The following is a 26,598-nucleotide window of genomic DNA, read 5'->3' as shown; positions in this document are numbered from 1 at the left end:
CTGCACTAATCCCCAGATATTGTCAGTCATTCAATGACCTCACTCCTGGAACATCTCTCACCAGCAACATACTGGGATGTCTTTCTTTATACAGTATAATATGGAGTAATGTATAGAATAATATATATATATGGCTTTGGAAACATACAATTAACGGGAACCTGTCAAACTGAAAGCTGAATGTGATATACGGGCAGATTCTTCATTATTTTTGTGGGATAAATTCAGTACCAGAAAGTTCAGGTCTGTGGCAAACTATGTGAATTTGGGTCCGCAAACCCAGACACGACTTCAGTCAGGAGTTTGGTTCTTGCTCAATTCCCCTCCAGCAACACGACAATCTGTGCCTGCTAAATGCCGACAGGGGGGTTGAGCTGGAACTGAATCCACATACACTCACCGGCCACTTTATTAGGAACACTTGTCCAACTGCTCGTTAACACTTAATTTCTAATCAACCAATCACATGGTGGCAACTCAGTGCATTTAGGCATGTAGACATGGTCAAGACAATCTCCTGCAGTTCAAACCGAGCATCAGTATGGGGAAGAAAGGTGACTTGAGTGCCTTTGAACGTGGCATGGTTGTTGGTGCCAGAAGGGCTGGTCTGAGTATTTCAGAAACTGCTGATCTACTGGGATTTTCACGCACAACCATCTCTAGGGTTTACAGAGAATGGTCCGAAAAAGAAAAAACATCCAGTGAGCGGCAGTTCTGTGGGCGGAAATGCCTTGTTGATGCCAGAGGTCAAAGGAGAATGGGCAGACTGGTTCGAGCTGATAGAAAGGCAACAGTGACTCAAATCGCCACCCGTTACAACCAAGGTAGGCAGAAGAGCATCTGAATGCACAGTATGTCGAACTTTGAGGCAGATGGGCTACAGCAGCAGAAAACCACACCGGGTGCCACTCCTTTCAGCTAAGAACAGGAAACTGAGGCTACAATTTGCACAAGCTCATCGAAATTGGACAGTAGAAGATTGGAAAAACATTGCCTGGTCTGATGAGTCTCGATTTCTGCTGCGACATTCGGACGGTAGGGTCAGAATTTGGCGTCAACAACATGAAAGCATGGATCCATCCTGCCTTGTATCAACGGTTCCGGCTGGTGGTGGTGGTGTCATGGTGTGGGGAATATTTTCTTGCCACTCTTTGGGCCCCTTGGTACCAATTGAGCAACGCCACAGCCTACCTGAGTATTGTTGCTGACCATGTCCATCCCTTTATGACCACAATGTACCCAACATCTGATGGCTACTTTCAGTAGGATAATGCGCCATGTCATAAAGCTGGAATCATCTCAGACTGGTTTCTTGAACATGACAATGAGTTCACTGTACTCAAATGGCCTCCACAGTCACCAGATCTCAATCCAATAGAGCATCTTTGGGATGTGGTGGAACGGGAGATTCGCATCATGGATGTGTAGCTGACAAATCTGCGGCAACTGTGTGATGCCATCATGTCAATATGGACCAAAATCTCTGAGGAATGCTTCCAGCACCTTGTTGAATCTATGCCACGAAGAATTGAGGCAGTTCTGAAGGCAAAAGGGGGTCCAACCCGTTACTAGCATGGTGTACCTTATAAAGTGGCCGGTGAGTGTAGTTTGCCATGGACCTGAACTTTGCAGTTCAGGTTTGCCGAACATTATCTGACAGAAATCTCTTAACACAGATGTTCTACAAGACTATATGTATTTTCTCAGCTCCTCCTGGTCTATAACATGCTCTCAGCAAATAGGACACAATATATATAAATCTTCTCAGCACCTCCTGCTTTATAACATGCTTTCTGCATATAAGATACTATATTTATCTCCTCAGCCTCTCCTGTTCTATAACATGTTCCCCGCATATGGGACACTATGTACAAAACTTCTCAGCTCCTCCTGCTCTATAACAATGGTGCCTGTAGATAGGACACTATCTCTACCTTCTGGCCGCCTCCTGCCCTATAACATGCTGCCTGCATATAACACAATGCAGCTTATTTACTAAGGGTCCCGCGGCCGCATTTTCGTCGAGTTTCCTGACTTTTTGGGGATCGCGTCGGGGATTGTGTTGTATTGCATCACGCAGGCGATCGGACTTTGTCGCAATTGTGTCGGCTTTTGCGCGACACAAATCAGAGGGCATTTTAACATTTTGTGTCGCAAGCCAAGCACTTACATGAATCAGGCAGAAGAAGGTGAACTCCGGCGGACCTGATAGGAGAAGCGACACATGCAGGATATCGGACCCACGCTCGTAGTAATTGCGGCAGACTCCATCCTCGTCGGACATTCCGGATCGGGGATCTCGCAGGGATCGGGTAAGTAAATGTGCCCCAATGTACCGTCTGCTCAGCTCTTCCTACTTAACAACGTCCTGCCAGCATGTTCTACTAGATATTCTATATAACTCTAGTGACATCAGTGATTGATTTTATGTCTTAATGGAGACACTAAGGGCAGATCCACTTAACGCCAAAATTTCAAATGGATCAGTGCCAACTTTCATAGACTATAGTTTATAAAAATCTGTGAAAAATGGATGCCAGGCTGACACAACCGGACATGAAAAACAAGAGAAAACTCAGCCGAGATTCAGCACTTTCATCTCCAGGTAGCCTAAAGTCTAGTTTTATTTTGTGGGACTTGTAATCGTTTAGGTTAGGAGTTAAACATTTGCATTTCCTTATCGTGCAGATCACTTGGTATTATCTTATTAGAAATTATTAAGCAAAAGCAAAAAATAAGATAAATAAAAAGAGCACCAATGCAATATTACAAGCTGCATAAATCGCAAAGAAACACTTTGGGAAGCAAGTGAATAAGCCAGAATGCCAAGCAAATAAAGGAGTGTACCTGGAAGATGCGCTTCCTTACGATGGCTGGCTGGACCGCCCGCACTGTATTTATCATAGCAGGCAACAGCTGATGGGAGACATCAGACCAGAATTTCCCAGTGCAATGGGTGAGAGGAAACAGTGCAAGTTGGGCCAGCAAAGTGTGACAAGTCAGAAGATCGGGCAAGAGAAGAAAGAACAGAGAAAGGGTAACAGAATGTGAAAAAGCACAAGAAGGAGGAGGAGACCATTCAGGTACTGCTCTTTAACCTCAGATTATGCATCACTTCTGCTGATAATATCTTAATAACCATTGCGTTAATAGCGATTACATAGAATCTCATGTGATTTTCTTGGAGTGGAACACAGAAGCTTGAGAGGTTATCACTGCTTTGATAAGTACCTGAATGGCAGCTATCTGTGGGATTTAACTCGCAATGAGTAGGACCACCCAATGGACTACTAAGCCCATACTCAGAGTTATTCATGAATAAAATACACATTTCTCTGTATCTTTTCCAACAAAACAATATATTTTATAAAGAGGATGAACACAATGAGGGAGAGAGACACTTCTGGCATTTGCTCTCATGACCTTCTAAGAAAGTAATCACCATTGGTGATGAGACTTCTGTGTTGCACCTTACTTTAAAGAGTTGTACCTTATGTTTCCAAGCAGAATGGAAAAGAGTATGAACGTCTTCCATGTGATTTTTATGGAAGCGCATAACCAGGAGGTCTGTTATACAATGTCTGGCAGCTTCATATTGCATATTGCATCTGCATATTGCAGAGTCTATCTGACAGCACCTATGCTGTCTTTCAGTAAAATTACACATAATAGTTAAATACTCAGTCTTACTGTAAGATATACAATGTTATTAATGGTAGGCTATTCATCTATATTTGCATTGATATCAAAGACTGCTAAAAATGCAATATTACAGCTCAGGTCTAGACATTGTCTACAGGTTTTATGAAGTCACAGTTACCCACAAACCTTCAAAGTAAGAATCTGATTGGAGCGGAGTGCTGCAAAAGTAGTACTTAAATATTCCTATTGGACAGCAGAAACACAGTGTCATATAACATGAGACGATTTCATTTCTATATAAAGGATTATGTGTCGGGCACCAGAACAATTCTCATTTCCAAATCTACATTGGTTGAACTATAAGGACAAGTTAGACCACATACATGTTCACATAGCATATAAGCAATGACATGTTAATAATAAGAGTCAAGTATGGAGCATGATGTGTATTAGTACAGTACATTATAACACATGATGGTGGACATATATGATGAAGCACATCATAGACAATGGAAATACATATGTATTGTTGCAAGTATTCAAATGAGCTATACAAATAACTATAAATAAGATTGTCTGTGAGAATCTTTGCATTTAAACAGATGATCAATGTGACAGGTGTATGAATAATATCATACAAGTATGTTTATGTTTTGGGTCGGTTCTCCCTGATCTGTACCTTACCTGGCTTATTATTTCTGTCGACAACATTACCTAAATCAATAGTGCAGATGTTCATAGTAAACTTTGAAGAAAAATGTTAATTTGTTCTTTGTCCCCCTACCCCTGCCCTGCGGTTTGTAAATATTATTTTTTTCCTGTCCACCACTGACAGCTAAGAGGTATAAAAGCCTGATAAATTGACGACTTAACTCTTAAAACACAGTCCCTGAGAAGTCTTCACTCCTTACAGAGCTGAAGTGAAATTGATATGAAAAAAGTTCCTTCAGATCTGTCTGAAGTGAACCTAAAAAGGTTTTCAGTAACACTGCTCACTGCAGGAAAAGGAAGCAGAAAAAATGTACAGAGAGGCTGCTGTACTTAATGAAGTAAAATACAAAGTTTACTATTATCACCTGCCCTATACATTTCTGAAAAGAAATTAGCTCCAAAGGTTTAGTTATGCTTTAATTAGATGATTACCATCTATAATAATCCCAACAGGAGATGAGAACTGATACCAGGGCAGCAAATAGTGATCAGTTAAAAAATTAATAGTTCTATTAAAATGGTGGTGATAATTGGTGGCTGTTTGAAGATGTTGTATATTTACAGCCATTAGTTGGAAAAGTATGCAAAGAGTCGTACCCGAGGCTCTACCATCAGGAAGAATGACGAATCTGTACAAGGTGCTTCAAGGTTTTTGTCCTTCATCAGTACAGGCCATGCTACCAGACAGTTGGATGGGATTCCCTAGATGCAATTACTAATGAAGAGACCCAGATCATTTATAGACAATAACGTGAAATTCACCACAGTAAAAAGTAGGAAATTTTCTTCCTACTCCTACATAGGGAAAAGCAACCTACTCTACACTCTCAAGGGCAAGAACCTTGAAACAGCTGCCTATAGATTCCAAACTTTTACTACTTCTGGTCTTGAGGGCCTTGAGAAATTCTGTAGAGCCTGGGGTTTATCATTTAGTCTTCTTTCTGGATCTCCCTTAGATTTAGGATTAGAAGCTTCTTGCCTGGAACAGCAAGTTGTTACCCGTTTTCAATGATGTTGCAGCGATGTCTGACTTTACAAGGTTCGAGGACAATGAGTTGGGAGATTTTATTTAATCTGATGTAATAGATTTCTGCAGCAGTTACTTCTGTCTCTGTGGAGTGTCCAGATCCTCTCAGTCTATATGCAGATGGCGAAGGACAGATCTGCTCATTCTCTTGTTCTCTAATCCTATTTTATGTTTATTCCTCCTTTTCACCTTGAGGGCTCAGCTGCAGGCAGCAGCCCAGCTCTGTAATAAAAGCCAGGACACTGCTTATGCATGGATTTTTTGGTCTTTCTTTTTCAGCATAACAATCCAGTGATGCTGTTTTTGCTAAATAAACACAGCTGACCCTTCTATCATTGTGTTAAAGCTACAACATAAGCACTGTCAATATATCACTGTACAAACCAGTATGTCACTAGCAACACAGGACAGGATCACGTCAATGGGCCTACACACCTGGCCATACTACTAAAGCAAAATATAGCACTAGCTTTCTCTATTATTAAATACTAAAAATATAATTGTTTATAATTTTATGACCACTATCAGTCTCATAAAAGCAGTAACTGGTATTGTATTGGTATCTAATAAGAACTCACCAGCTATTACTATAGATAGTATTAGTAATAGAGTTCTGAGAGAGACACTAATTCTACAAAGGGCCAAGAGCTTCCCAAGTGGGCCCCTGGCTATAATGGTCCTGTTTATTGTTAAACTGGAGAAAGTCAAAGGTCTAATGCCAACAGCATACATTGTAAGCCCTGTACATGTGCCATAGGGAGCAGATGACTACAGAAGGTGAGGTCAAGGCAGGTCACTAAACAGATACTTTACACAAAAACAAGATATGTTAGGAATGCTGACCAAACTGAAATATTATATATAGATTATTATGTAATGGATATCTTTCTTTAATATTATTATGTAAAATTGAAGTGGGTTTTGGGGGGAAAATATTTAAAGGGAACTTGTCTTCAAGATTTTATATTTTCACCTTATGAATGGTTCCCTTAGTCTGTTTAATACTAATTGTAAATCTGTTTTAATAATTAACATTAGTGTTTCCCCTTACTTTTAATGGATGAGTCATCATCATTATCTGCACACTGCTCTTACAACTCCACTTCTTGCCTCCTATTCTCTCCCCCTCCCTCATGCAGAGGTAAGTTAACAGAGATTTGCTTGCAGCACAGGGTCAGCTCCTGTCTGTAGAAGGGAGGGGGAGGAGCTAGTAGAGTTTGTGAGAGCAGTGTGCAGATAATAATGATGACTACTTGACTCCATGCAGTTTGCTGGCAGAAAGTTAGATAAATGTTTTCTAAACTTTTAAATGTGAGTGAAACCACTAAATGTTAATTATAAAAGCAGATTTGGAATTAATTATTTAACAGGCTTTAGGAACCTGTCATAAGGTAAATTCTTAAAATTCTACCCACTGATCCCCCTTTTCCCCCATTTTGATGCTTCCCAAGTTCCCCATTGGTCTTTTTCTCTGTGTACAGGAAATAGCAATCAGCCAATCACTGAACACAGCAGTAACCTTCCTCCAATGATGATTTGGTTGAATAAAAGGAGGAGCTGGCAAATTCTTAAAAGGAGGTTTTCTGTGATATTACAACAATAAGGTTTTTTTGGCCCCCTGAATCGGTTGGTCAATTGAGTAGGTGGTGTGTCCAGTACCCTGCACTGTAGAATATGGTGGGGTATTTATATTTTTACCATCTACTAACTGCACAAAGCTAAAATATATAACTGGACCCCAATGTAATTTTTTAATTTTACATGTAACATAAAAAGATTAAATTTTCTCAGAAAATCCATATACACGTTAAGTAAACTATTATTTTCAAGATGGGATAATGCTTTTCAATGATGGGAAATGCTGTTTTTAAGTTACTACACTGTACTGCTGCTAATTTTCTGGGGCACTCAATATTTGGTCACTACCACATTGCACATGACAAAGGTCAGGTCAACAATCTTTTGGGCCATAATAGGTTCAGGGCTGGCAGCCAGACCTTTCCACTAAGATTGTGAGAGGCTTGTGTGTGCTCGTTCATTCCAGCTGAAAATACTTCTCTTCCTGCTCCACCCCATAAACCTTGTCATCAATTCCTAACAAAATGACTGGCATGCCATCTGGAAATGAGCCAGAAAGATGGTAGTTACAACACTGTTTATTTACTCGACAACAGTCCTTTGTTACTTTCATGCTTTACTGCACATGTCAAGCGCTCATTGTTATAGTAGCACGATTTCTGGAATATTGCATCTATTGTTATTACTATTTATGGTTGGGGACATGATGTGTATGTATTGTATTACAATGGCCTTTATTAAGATCTTCATTTAGCACTCCTCAGCTTATTATCGTCCTGTAGAGTGATCTGCTCAGGAAAACAATATCCAGAATTTTGAATCATGTTTTTGGAAGGGAAGAAGCAAAACTTAGAAAAATAAACTACAAGACCATATGCTGAACATCTTGCATGAATCCCTCTTCTGTCATGTACTTGCTGAAAACAAGCTAATAATACTATTGAGATCATTTGCTGATATATTGCTTTAAAAATAGATCCAATATGATGTGTTGATTAACTTAATTAGGAAATATTTAGAGGGTTTGAGTTGCTTTTTTGTCGATTCCAAAGCGCTTAATCCCTTACATCTTTCCAAATAGCTTAAAGTTTACCTATCAACATTGCAAATTACTCTGTAAGTGAGTTATAATACTATTCTAGTCTATTCTAGGTCTTCATGGTGAACTTATACTAGCTGCAATGAGGTCACACGCCTTTTTTATCCACAGCAGCATAGAGGACAATATTCAGCAGTATTGGGCAATGCACTAATTTAAAGTTGTCCCTTTGACTCTCTCTGCAGTTGCTTCTTCCTTTCTGTCCCATTATGGGTCACAGCTGTAAACTGCTCTTCTCTAAGTGAAATCCTAATCTGTCTTAACTGAAGACACATTTTAGCAGAGAATTGAGAGCTATGGGAGGAGATGATTATTATATGGATAAAGATGCATTTTCCAATAAAGCGACTCTGATTTATCATGTCTTGTATATTAGTTTTCTGGCATACAAGGTATGAAAAAGTTGCAAATGCGGGCACAAGCCACTTTTTTTTTTTTAAAAATGGATGCGGGGTAATCAAGGCAGAAAACTCACATATAGTTATAGTTGAAATCTATGCCAGGTCCAATGTTGGGACCTCTTAGTAATTCCATCATGTCTCATGCTGGATGTGCCGATGTATGGGCCTGGGACACAATGCACCATTCTTAAGTGAAACCTACTGGAACGCTGTATTTATGTGAATTAAAACTAATGGGGCGTGGAGTAGCCGCACCATGGAGCAGGAGTACAGGCTACTCCACACCCCAGTAGCCTGTATTGACGCCGCCTACCAGCTCCATACAGTTGTGCACACTTGTCTGACAGGCCAATGCACGTCGCTGTAGCTGCACGTGCTCGTCTGTGAAACAGTATCTGCTGTGCATTCGAAGGTCCTCGCATTTGCAGACGAGTGTGCACATATGCATGGAGTGGAACGCTATAGAGCAGTGATGGCGAACCTTTTAGAGACCGAGTGCCCAAACAACAACCAAAATCCACTTATTTACCCTGAAGTGCCAACATGGCATTTTAAGCAGTAACCTGTTCTTCCACATCTTTTAATTGTATTGGCTGCCTGAGGCCACCAATACAGTTGAAAGATGGAGGGCAAATTCAGACCATCATTGTAGCTTCTCTTCAGGGTCTCTCTGTACAGGAAAAATGGTTGGTCCAACAGGATGACCTCCATAGATCTTCAGTCAAAACCTTTTAATTTTTCCTGCAGTTCCAAACAGTCAATGAAGTGTCACTTTTAAACAGTTGCCTGGGACTGCAGGAAGATTCGGTGGATTTGGTCTTGTTTGGTGCACTCTGTCCTGGGGAGATTGCCTGAGTGCCCACAGAAAGGGCTCTGAGTGCCACCTCTGGCACCAGTGCCATAGGTTCGCCACCACTGCTATAGAGGAACTACTGGGGCATGGAGTAGCCCCTACTCCAGCATCATGGTGGGCTACTCCACGCCCCAGTAGCCACCGGTGCTAATTTACATAAAAATTTTAAGGGGTTACACTTTATTAAATAATTCATTTAAAAAACAATAGGGATTCATATTACGGCATATTAAGGGATCTACCTTATTAGGATAGTAAGTTTCCTTTAATGAATCTCCCTCCAACTCGCTTATCTTTACCTTAACTCTTGATTTAGTGAAAAATTCTAATTTATTGGGACTGTCTAAAAAAACATTGATGGTGTTGGCAACTTAAACCAAACTTTAACAGGGTAGGGTCTGATACATTATACTTACCCTGCGGCAGAATACCACAGCATATGCTAAACTTTAACAGGGTAAGTATAATAGTATAGTATAAGTGACTCTACTAGGGCCTTATACTTACCCTGTTAAAGCTTGGTATAAGTGGCCAACCCCTTTAAATTTGCAATATAAGCACACAATTGCAGTGTTACACCCATCATGAGCCCCTAAGCACTAGAGGTATTTCTAATTTCCAGGAACTAACATCTATCTATCTATGTATGTATCGATCTATGTGTGTAGCTATCTATGTATGTATCAATCTACGTATGTATCTATGTATGTATCGATCTATGTGTGTACCTATTTGTGTATGTATCAATCTATGTGTGTACCTATCTATGTATGTATCAATCTATGTGTGTACCTATCTATCTATGTATGTATCAATCTATGTATGTACCTATCTACGTAGTTATCGATTTATGTGTGTATATTTCTATCCATCACTTTCTATGTCCTTGTATTTTTATCCAATGCAAAGTGAAAAATAGCCTCCGGACAAATGAATATATTCACATACATTAACATATAGCTCAACAATGAGAGTCTTTTATTAAAGCACATCCAAGCTCTAATTCATTAGTCATGTTAAATCTGTTCTTCCCAAGTGAATAGACTGTAATGAGATGTACACTATGGTTATAAGGAAAGTAAACACTTCAATTAAGTGCTTTTTCAGCGTGCAGCAGTAATAGAGCTTAGGGAGCAATAAATAGGCGTACAGCAGGCGATATTTACCCTATGGGAGTATTCTGCACAGTGACCCTGTAATCAGAAAAAATAGGGCACATCCTTGTTAGTCATTAATTATGTATCATGACATTCATTCATTCTGTATGGCTGCCTTATAAGGCTTACATATGTTACACTTGCTAAAGAGACCTGTCAGTTCTTCTGCCTTTCCTATAATATGACCCTACTGTATTGTGCCATTTCTTTGTTATTCCTCCTAACAATCTATAAACAAATTGACAACTGGGTGTTACCCATTTGGCATTTCTAATAGGGATTCCCAAAAAATCGAGAATCTAGAATTGTTATTAAATATTTACAAAAATGACATGTTAGGGTTGGTGACTATAGATGAGTGGACCCAATTGTCAGATTTGGTGTTCAGGTCTGCCCCTAACAACCAGCCCCCTTGCACTATTGGGTCAGTTCATGTCTATTGGTGACACCTCCTGTCTTGTATAGGAATGGCAGAAGACTATCCCAGCATCAACATTATGGTACATTTAAAAGAGGCTTAACTAGCCATATGATGACTATTTACTGCAAAGTATAAGTAACAACTTAATAGTATCATCCAGGGTCTACAAATGGGAGCCAGACACTAGGAGAAAAGGAAGCCCTTATTGTAAGTGGTATTTAGTTTTCAAATAATTCAAGATTGGCTTATCTGCAGCTTTGCCAAAATTCTTCGTAAATTGTATTCTGATCTGAATCTGCTCCATCCAAAAGATTTTGCTTTAATTTTTAGTAGAAATTGTTACATAAATTCCTCTAAGACACAGGATTTTATAAAAACGTCCTATGTCAACCCATTAATATTTTACAAATTCTTTAATTTGAGAATTAATTTGAAGGATGTGTTAAAAAGTGGACAGTAACAGAAACCGTTGAAAGTCCATTGCAATCAATTATTATTGTATATAGAAGATTGGTCCAAAGTGATTCAGGAAAAAACTCTATTCAGTGCTTGAAAATTGCCAGAATCGAAAAACAGATTTGCTTATCCTGGATTACCAGTGAGATTGATACTAGCCATATAATTTTCCTGTAGCTGCAAGGATATGCAGTTTAATATGGAAGCCATTCAAGTGAGAAATACAAAAATAGTTTAGGTTCACATAGTGGAAACCCCATTTATCTGTACAGCCATTACTGACACTAGTGCTACTGTATTCTTATTTCTAAATGACCCTGTTCACCTTCAATGGATACTATCACTTTCCGAGCCCAGTTCTTTACTTCTTCTACTTTACCAAGTAGGTGTTGTCTAGCTTAGTGATGGGACTGCCCATATTACTCATTACCAGTGTTGGGTGCCAAAAATAACGACTCTGTTTGCAAGTAAACAGGGAAGAATGCAAATAAGTTTTCCAAGGTGTTAAATGGAAAACAATGCCTCCTTTTGCTACCTTGAAAGTCAGCGCCCTTAACACCAAGTATGACCTACAAGAAGTCTAATAACATGATGTGGGATTAAGCCAAACCAGTATATCTATTCCATAAGGAACAGGCTCCCAACTCTAGACAGCACTGTTTGCACCTGGTTGGGTCTCCTGATTAGGCTGTGTGAGAGGCTATTGACTAGGGTCAGACAGTAGGTGTCCTACTGCAAGTAAACAGGAGAGGCTAGGAGAAATAAAACAGCTTCAATGCCTCAGAAGGTAAGTCACTGGTTTCTGTATGGACACAATCGGACCTCTATTAAATGAAAAAAATCTGTAGAAAATTTAGAAATTACTATGTCTTTATAAATGTAACACATGAGATCATGTGATGTTGAGTGGAAAGTCTTCTTGAGTGGGGTTCCTAAATAAACTGTCAACTATTAGAAGACAATGGAAAAAATAATAAATATTTCTCAGTTTTTCTAACCCAGACTGCAACCTCTTGAGCCTCTCATGTGTATATTCTTATTGTAGTCAGGAAGGATACTGTCTGCATTATTGTACCTCAGTTTGCCTTCACCTTTTTGGTCAAAGAGCATCAGGTTTATCCTTTCTCTTTTGCCAAATTGCCCCACACCCAGATTGTCCTTGAACAAAACAGGATTGGTAAAAGAAAACATACAGATGAGATGTCTCAAAAGTTGTAAATTTTCCAGGAATAACTGTAATCTTTTATTTTCTTAATATAGTTTAATAAATGGCCGACAGTGAACTCAATTGACTGTTTCCATTTTTTTCTTTTCCAAGTCTAACATTCTGTTCTGATTAGTTTCTTTTACCATTATACAGGTCAGACCTCAGTTTCGCTCATTCACTTTACACCAAATCATTGTAAACATTTACATAATGATTCACTTCAAAGCAGCCAATGTTTTTCTGCTCTGCTTTTTAGAGAGGGAGCCACAGCATTGCAGTATGGCTTATAAAACTCCTTAAATAGGGGTAGTAAGAAAGGAATATACTGGCAGCTGCCAGAAGGGGAAGGAGACTAATTGTGTCCCTCTATTTTCCTGGCATAAAAAGGCCCCTCTATATAAATGAAGTAAATTTCAAAGTGGGTACAACTATTTTGAAGTGGTTCCCAATATTATCAGATACTTTCTGATCAGGGCTGACATTGATTGTGCAAGAGAAGACATCCATAACTATTCATAACTACTCATTACTAAAAAGAAAATATTATAGGGGAAGACACAATGTACAATTTTGTGAAAAAACACTCCAAAAATATATTTCACATGAAAAATAAGTACTGAGAAAAAGGAGATGTCAAGAGAGGTTAAATATCGATTATTTGATTTCTAGATTTGGTACCAATTTTCAAATTTGCAATGTATATGTTCAAATGTCCATTCATTTCAACTGACTTTTAATGGTTTCGGTTAGTTGCACCACTTTCTTTAGGCTTCTATTATATTGTTTTAGTGAAAATTACAAAATTTGTAAAATTTTAACAAAAAGAGATAGAAGCTTTTCATAAAGAGATCTGTATTCAAAAGGACTGGAGGTTTCTAAATAACAATTTCCAGGACAATTAAAGCAATATTGGTTCAGATGGAAAATATTCAGCAAAACTCATCTCTAGTAATGTGCTTGCTTATTTCTAGTGATGTCATCTTAAAGCTAATATAATTAACAATACGCTTTCATCTAGCCATTTTATTTCCCATGTTGTGTCAAGATTGATTTTACATCAAAAAGCACTAGAATCGGCACTAATTCTTATAATTCACATCACATTGGTGCTTATGACATAATATTATAAACATAGCTATGAAATTTCATAGAGCAACATTTAAACAACAGCAGTAGACAGCAACCCCAGATATCTGAAAAAGTAAATGGGTAGATCCTAGAAACATACAAGTAACATATATACTCGTGTATAAGCTGAGTTTTTCAACACAAAAAATGTGCTGAAAATCTTCACCTTGGCTTATACTCAATAAAGAAAAAATAAATTTACATACTCACCCACTGGCGTCCCCGATGCTTAGCGCAGCTCCTTTTCTTTCTTCTCACTATGATGCACCGCTGACTACATCATAGTGTGTGCCAGCCGGGAGATCGCGTGGACGCGATACAGCAAGGAGAAGAAAGAAGAGGGGCCGTGCTGAGCATCAGGGACGTGGGAGGGTGAGTATGTAAAGGGTTTTTTTTTATACTACAGGGGGCTGGCAGGCTATATACTACAGGGGCTGGCAGGCTATATACTACATGGGCTGGCAGGTTATATACTACAGGGGCCTGGGAGGCTATATACTACAGGGGGCTGGCTGGCTATTTACTGGAAGGCTGTGACCAATGTATTTCCCACCGTCCCACAGCTTATACTTGAGTCAATATGTTTTCCCAGTTTAGAGGTCTCGGCTTATACTCAGGTCGGCTTATACTCGGGTATATACGGTATGTATATCCCAGGATGGGATAAAGAAAACATTGCCTCATTTGCTATCTTGTACAGCAGCCACCTTACCATCAAGCATGACTTTCAGGAATACCAATGACATTATGTGGGCTGAAAGCCAAACCAGTATATCTATTCCAGACTCCCAACTGTAGACTGCATTGTTTTGATGTCTTTGCATCTCGTCAGTACAGTGTAGGGATCTGGTTTAGCGACGTCAGGAAATAGGAGTTCTCCTAATGGATATTGTGCCAGTTAAGAGATCCTTAAAATGCCGACATTTGAATTTATTACCTCTCATCATGGTATCACACACTGAAACAGCTTATTAACCCGTTGGCTACTTTTAGTTCAAATAAATCTAAAAGTGGTTTAGACTTCTTACCTTCTCTCCTTTAGCACCAACTGCACCCTAGTAAAAGAGAAAACTGTAAATTAACAAAAAAATCTTAAACTCATTCTAATAAGAATTTCCATGTAATTAAACACTTACTGATTGTCCTTTTGGGCCAGGCAGACCCTAAAGATAAAAAAAATGCATTTTATTAATGTTAATTTATGACAAATATGTAACATATCCAGAGTTCTCAAAAATACCGGAGAAGAACTGGTGATAGATGTTCTGACTGATGCATTATTCTTATCTTATCTAGTGGATAAGCAAATATCAATATCTACCAGTGGCTCCTCTCCTGTTTTTTATCAAGGGTACATGTCAGAAACAGGAAAAGAGCAGGTCCTTTATTTGGACACCACATTTTGTCAAGTAATTGGGGGTCACCATTTCACAAAACCACAGACCCGCCCTATTGAGTGATACATTGCTCATTGCTAATTTTTTTTTGTAAAGTTTTGCTTTCAACCAAATGACTACTATAATTTGCTCCATATAGACAAATTCTAAGTACATATAGAGCACAAATTGTAAGTATTTGAGGCTCATATTGGATCAATCATACATTCAATGCTTCTGTTCCGCACTTAAAAAAATATACATTTTACCTTGTGATTAAAACTAGGGATTCTGGAATGCCATTATACATAATTGGTTGATTTAACCTTTCCCTGTATTGCAGACATAACAGAACTACCTTTCGTCTTTGTGCTGAAAGTGCGCTCAACAGAAAAAGTGATGCACTAAATGACCTGACATAAAAGCAGCACCTATGGATGAAATCCACATATTTGGAAGTCCTGTAAAAACTAATAGTTTATTTAGAAGTATAAACCTGGCTAACATTTATGATGGGGTTTAAAATATAATTTATAGCATTCCCTCTGTTATGTTAAATCTTGCCCATGATTCCAAAGTCATAAGCAAATGAAAGAAATACTCGGCAGAATACGCAGCGATTTACTGCGATTGCACCTGCCAATTCAGGACACTGCGCATGCGCCACTAATGTGCACAGGGCCGCCGGGAGCATGAGCTAGCTGGCTTTGCTTAATGTCGGGCATTGGCAGTGCCCTCTGTGAAGAGGGGGATAGGTAGATTCACTGTTTAACTGATCTTTACTGCCTCTGTGACTGGATATCTGCTCTACCAGAGAAAGAACAAAAGTAGTTTCCTGGTTTCCTTTAAATAAAAAGGCACGTAATGGATTTTTATCAGCTTGTATTTCAGAGATAAATAAGAAGCATAGTTTTAGGTACTATAAAGCCCAAGATATGGTGGCTCTTCAGCTTTTAAAAGTGACTGTTCACAGCTACATTGCATTCAACTTTGTGTCTGGCACCTGGGGTAGCGGAGTCTAAGTGGCACCCGGTTTCCACCAGAGCCTGCCGCTAAGCAGGTTGGACTTGCTGCGACGTGGTACCATCAGGTCACTCCACAGGTGCGACTTTGTCTTCACCTGTGGAAGCACAAAGATCCAGCAGGGGACATAGGAAGGGGTTGGGAATTCCACAGAGAAGGCAGTCAGCCAGCACCAATTATTGGTGCGCTGGCCCTTTAAATCTTAGATAACCCTAGAAGGCGCGGACGCGTGCACTGGAGCAAGTAGACTGTTGCCGGAGAGTGGCGAGGTAAGAGAAGCTGCCGAGCTACGGGGGCAAAGGAAGGTACACTGTTGCGACCCCTGCGCCCCGGAACATGGGTCGCAGCGGCACCCATGACACACCATTTGCATTTTTTACTAGTATTTTCAGGAAGTCATAAATACAATTGTTATGGGCCTGTTAGTAGATGTGTAGATAATATTGTCTATGCCTTATCATGGCCTTCCACATAACTTTACTTGGGCACGATTTTAAGAAATTACAAGCATGACTTCTAAAAGTAATACAGTATCTCAGATTGACACGGTCATGTCATTTCTTCCCTCCAGCATTGTTTATGTAACCTATTATAAAATCCTGCCATTTCCACAAGTGTCCTAGAGGACAATGGGTGACAAAAGGGGACACAGAGAACGCAGTGCTGATTAAAGCTGTACAATTTGTTACCGTCACTTCCATGTTCTACAATTTAAAATAGAATTATTCCCTCCTGTCCTTAAGAGTCATCCGAACAATTACACAAAGACTGAGTAATAAGATCAGTCCAAGGCAAGGAGTGTAAATGTAATGTTTAGACACATTTCGTCTAGCCAAACAAGGGTGTAATAATGGTCTGTGTGTCATCTTTGATATATTATGCTTACTGAGGAAGTGGAAGAAGTCAAACACTTTGCTTTGCTTTACCTTTTTAAATGGCAAAACATGTTCCAGGATAATGCCTGAGAATTGCTTTTTCCATTTGGCAATCAATCTAAACTCTCAATTTACATCTTCATTAAATGATACAATATCACAGCTGTTGTTGGCTAAACAAAAAATTAAGAGGCTACCCCAGCTGTGCACACTGCCTCACAAGTGGCAAGAGGAGGCAGTAGCTTTCTTAAAATTAGGTGTACAGGGCTACACTCCAGGGATGAAAGAGGCAGAGTGGATTCACAAGAGCTTCGCCAATCTATAAAATAGGCCCACGTGTCTACATCCCCTGTCTTAAAGTCACAGAAATTCAAAAAGTTGCATTTACCCACTTAAATTACCCATAAACAGAAAGGCCTGCAGTCACTGTGGCTATCTATTATAAGAAAATAAAGTTATCATTGAGAACAGCTACATATACAATAGTTTAATTTTAGGGAACTGGCCTGTGGTTTAATGCGAGAGTAGAGGTCTAGCATAGAGGGTGTTGTAGGGCGTCTCCAATTAAGTGATATCAGGGTCTTTGCACCGCACAAAATATGGAGGAATAATTATATTTGCAATTTTCCTAGCGTCCCAGCAAGAATGCCATCGGATCTATGGCTACTCTTAACCCAAGTACCTTCTCTATCATTTCTCGGACCCTCCCCCAAAAAGGTTGTATAGCTGTACACTTCCAGAAAATACAGTATAAAGTGACCCCTGGAGCATCATATCTCCAGCAGACATCTGGAATAGTGGGGTCCATTTTATGTAAAAGCGCAGCAGTATGGTACCAGTGCATCAAAATTTTGTACTGATTCTCCTTATATATAGTAGATAATGAACTTTTCGGAGCCTTATCCCATATTTTCTTCCAGTCCAAGGCTGAGAGAGTCTTGCCTAGCCAGTATTCTCATTTGCTCGTGTATGCATGGTTACATGAGTCCGGATAATATACCATTAGTAGAGTGCATAAGTCTGAAATAAGCCCTCTGGAAGCCAAGCTTCTAAGACAGATACGTTCAAACTCTGTGGGGTCTGGTATTGCTGGGGAGTCTAATATGGATATCAGTATTGATAGATCTGTGGATATGTACTCACAGCTGGGGCAAACTATCTGATGCGTCCTTGAGGGCCTCCAGAAACTCACAAAGTCAGAGTCGAGGCTATGGGGCAAACCTCGGGTATAGAGAAACGGGGTGAGAGGCGATTTCAGAGTAGCCAACGAATATCTAATACAACACCTCCGCCATACATCTCTAGTAAAAGCCTAGGAGAGAGTTTGTAGGAATCTCAGCCAGAGGCCACCAGATCAATACTGCGAGGTGGATAGCCAAAGCTTCTCTATTTCTGTCCATTTATTAAAAGCTGCCAGTGAGGTCGTAAGTGGGTGGCAGAGTAGTACGTTGTTATGTCAGGCAGTCCCAAACCCGGGACTTGGTCGCTATTAAGGTTGTCTTTGGTATCCTATGGGGCACATTTACTCACCCGGTCCAGTTGCGATCCCGCGGTGCGTTGTCCGACGAGGATTCTGGTCTGCCGGGATTCACTAAGGTTGTGCGCCAGATATCCAGCAGGTATCGCTGCTGCGCCGAGGTCCGCCGGAGTTCACCTTCTTCTTCCTGGTGCATGTAGGTGCTGATCTTGCGACACATATCATTTTTTAAATTCTGCAGTTTTTCCGTTATTTTTGTCGCGTGAAAGCCAGCACCAATGCGACACAATCGGATCCCGTGCGCTAAAAACCTGGGGCAATTCGGCGCAAAACGGAAATATTCGGGAAACCCGACAAAAGTGCGCGTTCGGACCCTTAGTAAATGTCTTTTGAAGTTCCATAAAAAGTCCAGGACCATTGACTGATGTGTCTCAGAGTGTTAACCGGAACTCTTATTGGAAATGTTATTGGAAGAACAGGTATAGGAATCTAGGGAGGATCGACATTTTTATGGCAGCTATTTTACCTAACATGGAGAGATTCAGCAAGTGCCAGCTCTGTAGTGGGGCAAGTTTAATCCCTAGATATTTTAGGGAGGTGGGATTCCAGTTATAATGAAAGGTGTCCTTCAAGGATTGAAATAGCGTAGAGGGCAAATGAATTGGTAACGCTTCTGACTTCAGTCTGGTTTATTTTGTATCCGGAAATATTGCTGTATTCTGTAATTGCAGCATTTCGATTAGGCAGCGATATGAGGGGGTCAGTTAGGGTGAGAAGTACATCGTCAGCGAACAATGCTATTTTAAACTGTTTATCCCACATCTTAATGCCCTTGATGTCTGGGTTATTCCGTATGCTCGCCGCTAAGGGCTCAATGCTCACAACATATAATAGAGGGGATAGAGGGCAGCCTTGTCCGGTTCCATTTTGAATTCTTAAATCAAGTCACGCTTCCACAACTGTGGTTTTTTGCCAATTCTATTACATTTGGAATTTTTTTTTTACAGCTTCCCAGTACATGCCACTGAATATTAAATGCTGCTTTTAGAAAAGAAAATTTGTTTCCCATATAACAAGCCCACATATAGCTTTGTAAACAAAAAATGGCAAAAAGTTATGGCTTGTGGAAGGAGAGAAGTGAAAAAGAAAAAAGAAAAAAAAAGAATTAAAAAGGAAACTTTTGAATGCTTGACATTGTTTTTATGGCATTTTATGCCATAAATTGTATATGGCATGTTTTGTTTGATTTTTGTAACCTTACAACTTTTTGCTCCTGGATATTGATGGTGAATCCGTGGTGTGCAGACTGCAATATGAAGTTGGATGTCCTCATAAAACACCTCGGCAGATCCTGTAACTACTATTCTGTCTCCAATAAAGGGCCCACTATGTGTTAATGGCTTTGTTTGAAGTTGAATGGACAGACTACCAGAGGTGTCTGGGAACGCAATGATTTCATCTACAGCTGCTGGCGGAACCTGCCTAACAAAATTTTGCACTTCTCATAAATGGCAAAATCTGGGACAATTGACTTGTTAATAGAGGACCATGAGTACACCACACTGTAAAGAAATCACAGCCCCAAATATGTATTTATAATGGGAATTTTATGTGCTATGGACAGATTCATTAAAGGGGCCATTACTGGAGGAATTTGAGCGTAATAATTATTTATTGTGAAACCGGAACAGTGACTTCATCCCAGCAGTGGGACTCTAGATGCAATATATAACACACAGGGCACTTAATGTTAACCAGAGCCACAATATGGAAATACAGATTTGTGTTAATAATAGGTCATTTAACATTACACCATGTACAGGACCTTTTAGACTGTTGGTTCTTACAGAGGGTTATTAGGTGTCACACATGGAAGAGATTTGAAAGGTAATTTTGGTAAAAAATGAATAAGTACATCTGTATATCAGATGGGTTTCATATTCTTGCTTTTTCAATGTTACTGCGGACTTTCTATTTTTTAGGTATTATTATAGAGATAGATCACAATTGGTCATCTCAACACATCTGACAAATTATAAGTGAATTTTTTTCATTTTGTGATTATATATTATTGATTACACAAAACTATGAGATTCTTAATATTAGGTTATGGCTGCCCTCCGTACAGCCTGGGGACACAGGTGACATTGTTATTATTATTTTTTTCTACTTATGGATGACCCATTAAGCTATATATTGCTTATATGATATGTTTTGTACTATGTGATAAATTTATTTATCACTATTTGTCAGTGTGAATCTACAGACGCTTTATCCAATTCACAGTATCTGTGAGAGGGAGGGATGTTTATAGACCAGATCTTGATATTATTATAAACTAAAAATATACGACTAGCTGTCATATTGTGGTTGCCGGCCTGTCCAATATGAGACAGTCTCTAATAAATAAGGTCATTACGGACAATGTCATGCCTGTGTATGTTGTATGTCACACATGAACGTAACATAGAGGACGCGACAACCTCATTTTTCATAGACTATCAGTGACAATAAACAGACCGGTCAACAACCATCACCAAGATTCACTGGTAATGTCCTCTACCTACTGTATGTTGAAGCCCCATTATATTTTAACCCAACCAGCAAACTGTGCCCCGAAACCCTCCTTTTCAAGAAGAGCCAGAAGTAATCCTGTTCCATATGATTAAAAGCCTTGACCTTGCCAAGTGAGATCACCATCCCCCACGATTCACTAGGAGACTGCATACACCACCACAAGATATTATCTCTGACCGATCTCCCCGCCATAAATCTCAACTGTGCACAGCTGGTCTCACCACCTCTCAAAACCTATATACAAGTATTTTTGCCAACAGCTTACAGTCATGTTTAGCAGGGAGACCAGCCAATACGCATCAAGTTCTAAGGGACAATTCCCATGTTACAATATTAATTTCCATCAAAATTAATACCTACTGTATTTAATATACAGCTCTGTACTGGTATTTATTAAACATGTGCTAGTATTGTTCTATCACCTACCTTTGCTATTGATACATGCATTGCAGTACATGCCAGGGGCAGATTAAGACTGATTAAGACCTGGGCTGTGTGAATATTATAGCCACTACAAGTCTAGAAATCACTTCCTACATCTGGTACTAAAATCAAGCATCTTGGAGAATGAGGGATGTTTACCTTCTATTTGCTTTTAATTTGGGATTTCAGGACCTTTGGTGGACCTTCAAAGGTCCTGCAATGTCTCTTGTCCACATGTGCATTGAGAGCAGGAACAGATGTATGAGGATTGCATGAGTGAAGGTTCGTCTCAGTATAAAATTAGGTGGGTGGTTTGGGTGGCCACGGGCCCCCTAGAAAGCTTGGGCCCCAGGCTACCGCCCCAGACTGTATACATTATAATCCACTACAAGTACATTCTGTCTGTACTATTTGTATTACCTTTATATCCATACCTATTTCATGATGAGCAACTCAAGGGACAATATATTTTACTCACTCTGTAGACTGTGCTTTGAAGATCATCCATACTAATTGTTACCGCTTCTAGTAGCTCATTCTGTCACCACAAGATGCTTTAATTTTCAATATTTTACAACAATCTTTCTGGAATAAACTTATGTGGAGCAATGTATATCATATGATAAAATTTGATAGATATTTATATGTATATTCCCATGAATCAACAATCTTTACACACTTACCATATCACCCTTTTCACCTTTTTGCCCAGGATGACCCTACAAAGTGAAGAACACAGAGTAAACATACAGTGACACAGTCAAATTTGTGGCTGGTAATGTAATCCTCCACAGAAGCTAAATCTACATTTACACATCCATGTAACTTAAACATCTTCCTTTGCTTTGAGAGTATTATGTTGTGCGACTCTCAAAGTAGCCCGGTGGTATATCCCATAATAATGGTTTTGTTTACTTTAACCTGACTCCTTGGGTTGGGTACAATTGGCGTCCTGTGTGCTCGCTCTCTCTGACCTTGTCACTTGAGTTATTAAGGATATGTTATGCAGCTTATTTATGGAGTGACAACTTATAGCTGAGAGCTGAAGAAACGTATAAAATGGTTTGTTAGGAGGCCACTAAATATAGACGAGGAATGACCAGCCGGCTGTGGATCCAGGTGGTGTTAGATAAAAAGTTTACTCCATGCATTGTGACAAGCATTTAGTATACTACGTATTCTGCTGCGCCATGAGACCTGGCGGACGTGCAAACAGTCCAGGTGCTGCTACGTAAGATGGTTAGAATTGTTCTCAACAAACAACCCACAAGATGCCACAGTCATGGTGCTAATTCTGGAGAGGAATTCCATACTCAATAAGCGACCCCGCCACACTAGTGACATTTTTTGGATACTCATTACTTGCAGCAATAACCTTGGGGCTATATCTTCATCATAAAAGTTACTGTACAAAGGTGGGAAGTTTGGGAAAAGGATTTCCCACAGACTAAGGCTGTTGCTGCCACATATATATTATATATTCTACATCTACTAGCTCCGCTGTTAGACACTTACAGGCTTGCCGTCTATTCCTATTGGGCCCTGAAATACAAATAAAAGATACATATGAACACGTTGAGATCTCACCATTTATGCACCATAAACAGGGAGTTCTGTTGTGTACCCAGAAGATGTCACATCAGTATTATTACTGTATATCAAACCAACATCAGTCGTTGATTCACATCCCTATATTTACTGGAGAACATGGCAATGACATTCTCAATGGAGATAAATGATGACAGTTTAAAAACATTTAAAAATAAGCTTCACCCCGACCATGTCATCCGGGCCGGAAACAATGCCCATTATTTGCGGCCCGTGTGCACAAATATTTGGGTGCAAAAGGCCTAAGTCAAAGGAACTAGTCGTATCCTGTTTAAAATAAAATTCATCTTCCAAAAACATAATTAAATTGAAAAACTGCATGAAAAAAATAGAAAGTAATTTACTATGATAGGAAACTGTCATCATGCTCATTGAAAACGGCTAAGCCAGTCTTCAGCACATTCAAGGGTTAAGCACAACAAATGCATTACCTTCTTTTAATTTTATTTTAATACAATCATGCAATCAATGCAAGGAGTCAATATAAAGACATTGGGGTACATTTACTAAGAACAGTGGAAAGCACACTAAAAGCAGTTTGCCTGTAGTGTACAGGGTGCACCAGATTCAGGATTTTGATGCACGTTCTTCATAAATCTGGTGCTCCCTCCCTGCACTGCTCCGACAGAGTTCACCACTTTTTTTGTGCACCTTTAACATAGGGCATGCAACACAATTCTGTCCGACTTTGAATGTTAAATGTGGCGCACGGTCCGACTGAGCCATTTGTGCTGCATGGTGTCTAGTGGCGCAGGCGCAGAGCCCTAAGTAAATGTGCCCCATAATGTTGTTATGTAAAAAACAAAATAGGGTGTTTATCATAGCAACAAATTAAGGTTAGAAAACAAGTGCAAGCATGGGATAGGTTGGTTGTTCATTCTTAGAAGCCTATAGTACCATAATTCCAGAGGTAAAGAAGGAAATCTCATGGAATAACTTTATTTTATTAGATGCAAGTACCTGCTGTTATGATAACACATAAAATATTAACCTAAACCATAAATAGATTTCTATTTTTATTCATTGTATTGACTCTGGCTTCCATGATGACTTACGGGGAAACCGGGAAATCCTCGAGTTCCAGGCTGGCCCTGTAAAAACAATAAAGATATGAGGGTCGAATCACGTCATTGGCACTTAAACATTGAATAATATGTTTCTAGCCCCAAGATTCACAATTTTATACACTTTAAACTAATTTCAAGCAACACTTATAATAAACACGTATTATTTCTAAATTACAGCTTGTTCAGTAGTTTAAGGATATCTTCAAAAAGACTTCAGAGCTGAAATCTCAACATTTCTCAAAATATTTGTTCCGTTTTCGGTAAAGCTTGAGTCAAATATTTATTATTAATGCAATCCCCTGGTTAATTTTTTTTTGCATTTATTATTGTTACTGCTGTTACGTATGATTTAGGGCTCTTTCACATTTGCGTTGGTGCCAATGTGAAAACACCCATTGAAAACATTGGCTTTGTAAGTTGTCCATAGAAATCACTTAACCACGGATTTGAAAAACACGCCAATGTGAAAGAGGACTTCACATTGGCAATTTTTTTCCCATCAGTGATTTCTACCAGAACCCGTTTGGCTTGTGGACACATACAGATTGTTTTCTCTTTCTGGCTTCAGTGATTTTTCACTGATGTCTAACTGAACCATTTTATATGATACACTCTAGAGAGTCATAAAGTTTACAAAGTTTACTGTAAACATCATCATCAGATGTTAAAAAAAACTATGACAGACAGTCAGTACACAAATAATAATAATAATCTTTATTTATATAGCCCTGTCAAATTCTGTTGCACTTTACAAATCATAGGGATCATATACAAATATAATATTACATTACAAACAGTCCTATGGTGTGAGGGGTCTGCTCAAAAAATCTTCTAAATTCTTTTTTTTCCAGAATACTATTGTCACAGACTTCCCTTATTATTGATGTAAATATAGACACTTTGTTGAAAAATGAGATAGCAAGATTATCAAAAAGACAAGTCCTACTACATTGAGACCATACACTGAATACAGGAATTGGGAATCCAATATTTAACTCAGCTAAATCCTACACTCACTTAGATTACAGGTAAATGGGACAACCCCTGCATGGAAATCCTTTCAATTAATTCTCATTAGTTCTGCAGGGCCACAACAATATGAATATGTAATATCAGGCAGATCCCAAATGAAATCAAGGTGCTAACCTTGTACCAACACAGAAAACAGAGTATTTAGACAATTTTTGTAAATGGTCTCCATTTTATTTAAAAGATACCTGTATCATATTCCCATAATAAACCTGTATAAAGTGTTTTATAGTCAACCCCTTCAAGAATATGAAGTAAAGCTAATAATCTCTGCCATGTCTTTCTAACATTAACAGTGAGTTGTGCACAACAGTTAGTTGTTGACAACTAATTGGGGCACATGGCAAGACAGTTGGATGTTTCCTAAATTCATGAAGGATTAAAGGATTGTCTGTAATTGAATTCAAAGAGAAAAATCTGGACCCAATTTTAACCATATTTGTCTTAGTTTTTCATAAGTCCCATGCTGTGATTATAAAGGTTTCCTTTTACAGACAGTTCATTACATTGAGTTTGTTAACTTTATTTTTGTTTATCTCTTATTGGCAATAACCATCATAAAGACTGCATTTACAGAGAATCCCGCAAGTATTTTTTTTAATATTCCCTTACAGAACCAAATATGAAGGTTTATATATTGTGCATTCTTACTATATTTACAGCCCTAAGTACATACTGATATCTAAGTGAAATGAATAGCTGCTGGTCCTAACTGGACCGTGGCCAAATACAACAAATAAATCTTGTTTTAGCACCAATTTAATTTCTATTCTACAGAAAATCATATAAATCACATAATAAATAAAGCCTAATAAATTCAACGCAGAGTATGCTAAATGATCATGTTTGCAAGACCAACAGCAAAGGAGGAAGCCGGCCAAGAGCTGTAAAATATTCTAGTTTCCTTGCTTAGGTAGAAAGTGAACGTCTTAATAAAGAACGGAACAACTTCATGTCCCTTGATTCAACTTCACGGAAGCTTCAGTAACTGGCCTGAAAGTGCCGAGTGCTTCCTCTGGGATTTGCTGCCTACTGTTCACAATACAAGCATTATTCACACAGGTCTGCTAGCTAATATCTTAATAGTCTTGTGTCTTGCCCTTGAGGCAGTTGTATTTTCTGTCACATCTCCAAAAAAGCACAGCTCGATCCAATTATGAAAAGCATATTTTGTGGTTTCATTCCGTTTTTCTGTTTTTCCTTAAGAAGCACTAATTAACGCATTACATCTTAGCCCTTTAACTGAGTATGACTGAAGTTAAATGTCTATCATTAAAAGAACTAAGGACAAATAAAAAAACAAAAATAATATATGTATAAGTATGTTAAAGATAGTGATTCTCTTTATACTCTTGTCTGAGGTTGTGCCATGAGCTCCAAAGTTTCCATTACTCATTAGACTAAACCTGTGATGGACAGATCCCTAGTTGAGATAGACAGATGCTTTCTCCATACACTTTCCT

At 39.0% G+C, this 26,598-nt stretch overlaps 1 protein-coding gene across 15 annotated transcripts in view; it reads right to left on the bottom strand.

Moving 5' to 3' along the window:
- LOC140106274 (uncharacterized) overlaps window positions 1–26,598 on the bottom strand; it is a 203,231-nt gene that overhangs the window by 81,661 nt on the left and 94,972 nt on the right. For 11 of the 15 annotated variants that reach the window (XM_072130613.1, XM_072130619.1, XM_072130614.1 and 8 more), the window contains 7 exons: window positions 24,095–24,130; window positions 22,947–22,973; window positions 22,115–22,150; window positions 14,817–14,843; window positions 14,709–14,735; window positions 10,478–10,504; window positions 2,848–2,916 (listed from right to left, as the gene is read on the bottom strand). In XM_072130613.1, coding sequence (XP_071986714.1) covers window positions 2,848–2,916; window positions 10,478–10,504; window positions 14,709–14,735; window positions 14,817–14,843; window positions 22,115–22,150; window positions 22,947–22,973; window positions 24,095–24,130 — 249 coding nt within the window. Of the gene's footprint in view, window positions 1–2,847; window positions 2,917–3,828; window positions 3,886–10,477; window positions 10,505–14,708; window positions 14,736–14,816; window positions 14,844–22,114; window positions 22,151–22,946; window positions 22,974–24,094; window positions 24,131–26,598 lie in introns of all 15 variants that reach the window. The other 4 variants (XM_072130616.1, XM_072130624.1, XM_072130615.1 and 1 more) reach the window with 3 other exon arrangements.

The sequence above is a fragment of the Engystomops pustulosus genome, chromosome 11 (genome assembly GCF_040894005.1).
Source record: "Engystomops pustulosus chromosome 11, aEngPut4.maternal, whole genome shotgun sequence".
Classification (NCBI taxonomy): Eukaryota; Metazoa; Chordata; class Amphibia; order Anura; family Leptodactylidae; genus Engystomops; species Engystomops pustulosus.
Note: the sequence above shows the minus strand (reverse complement) of the source record. Positions and strands in the feature narration are given on the sequence as shown.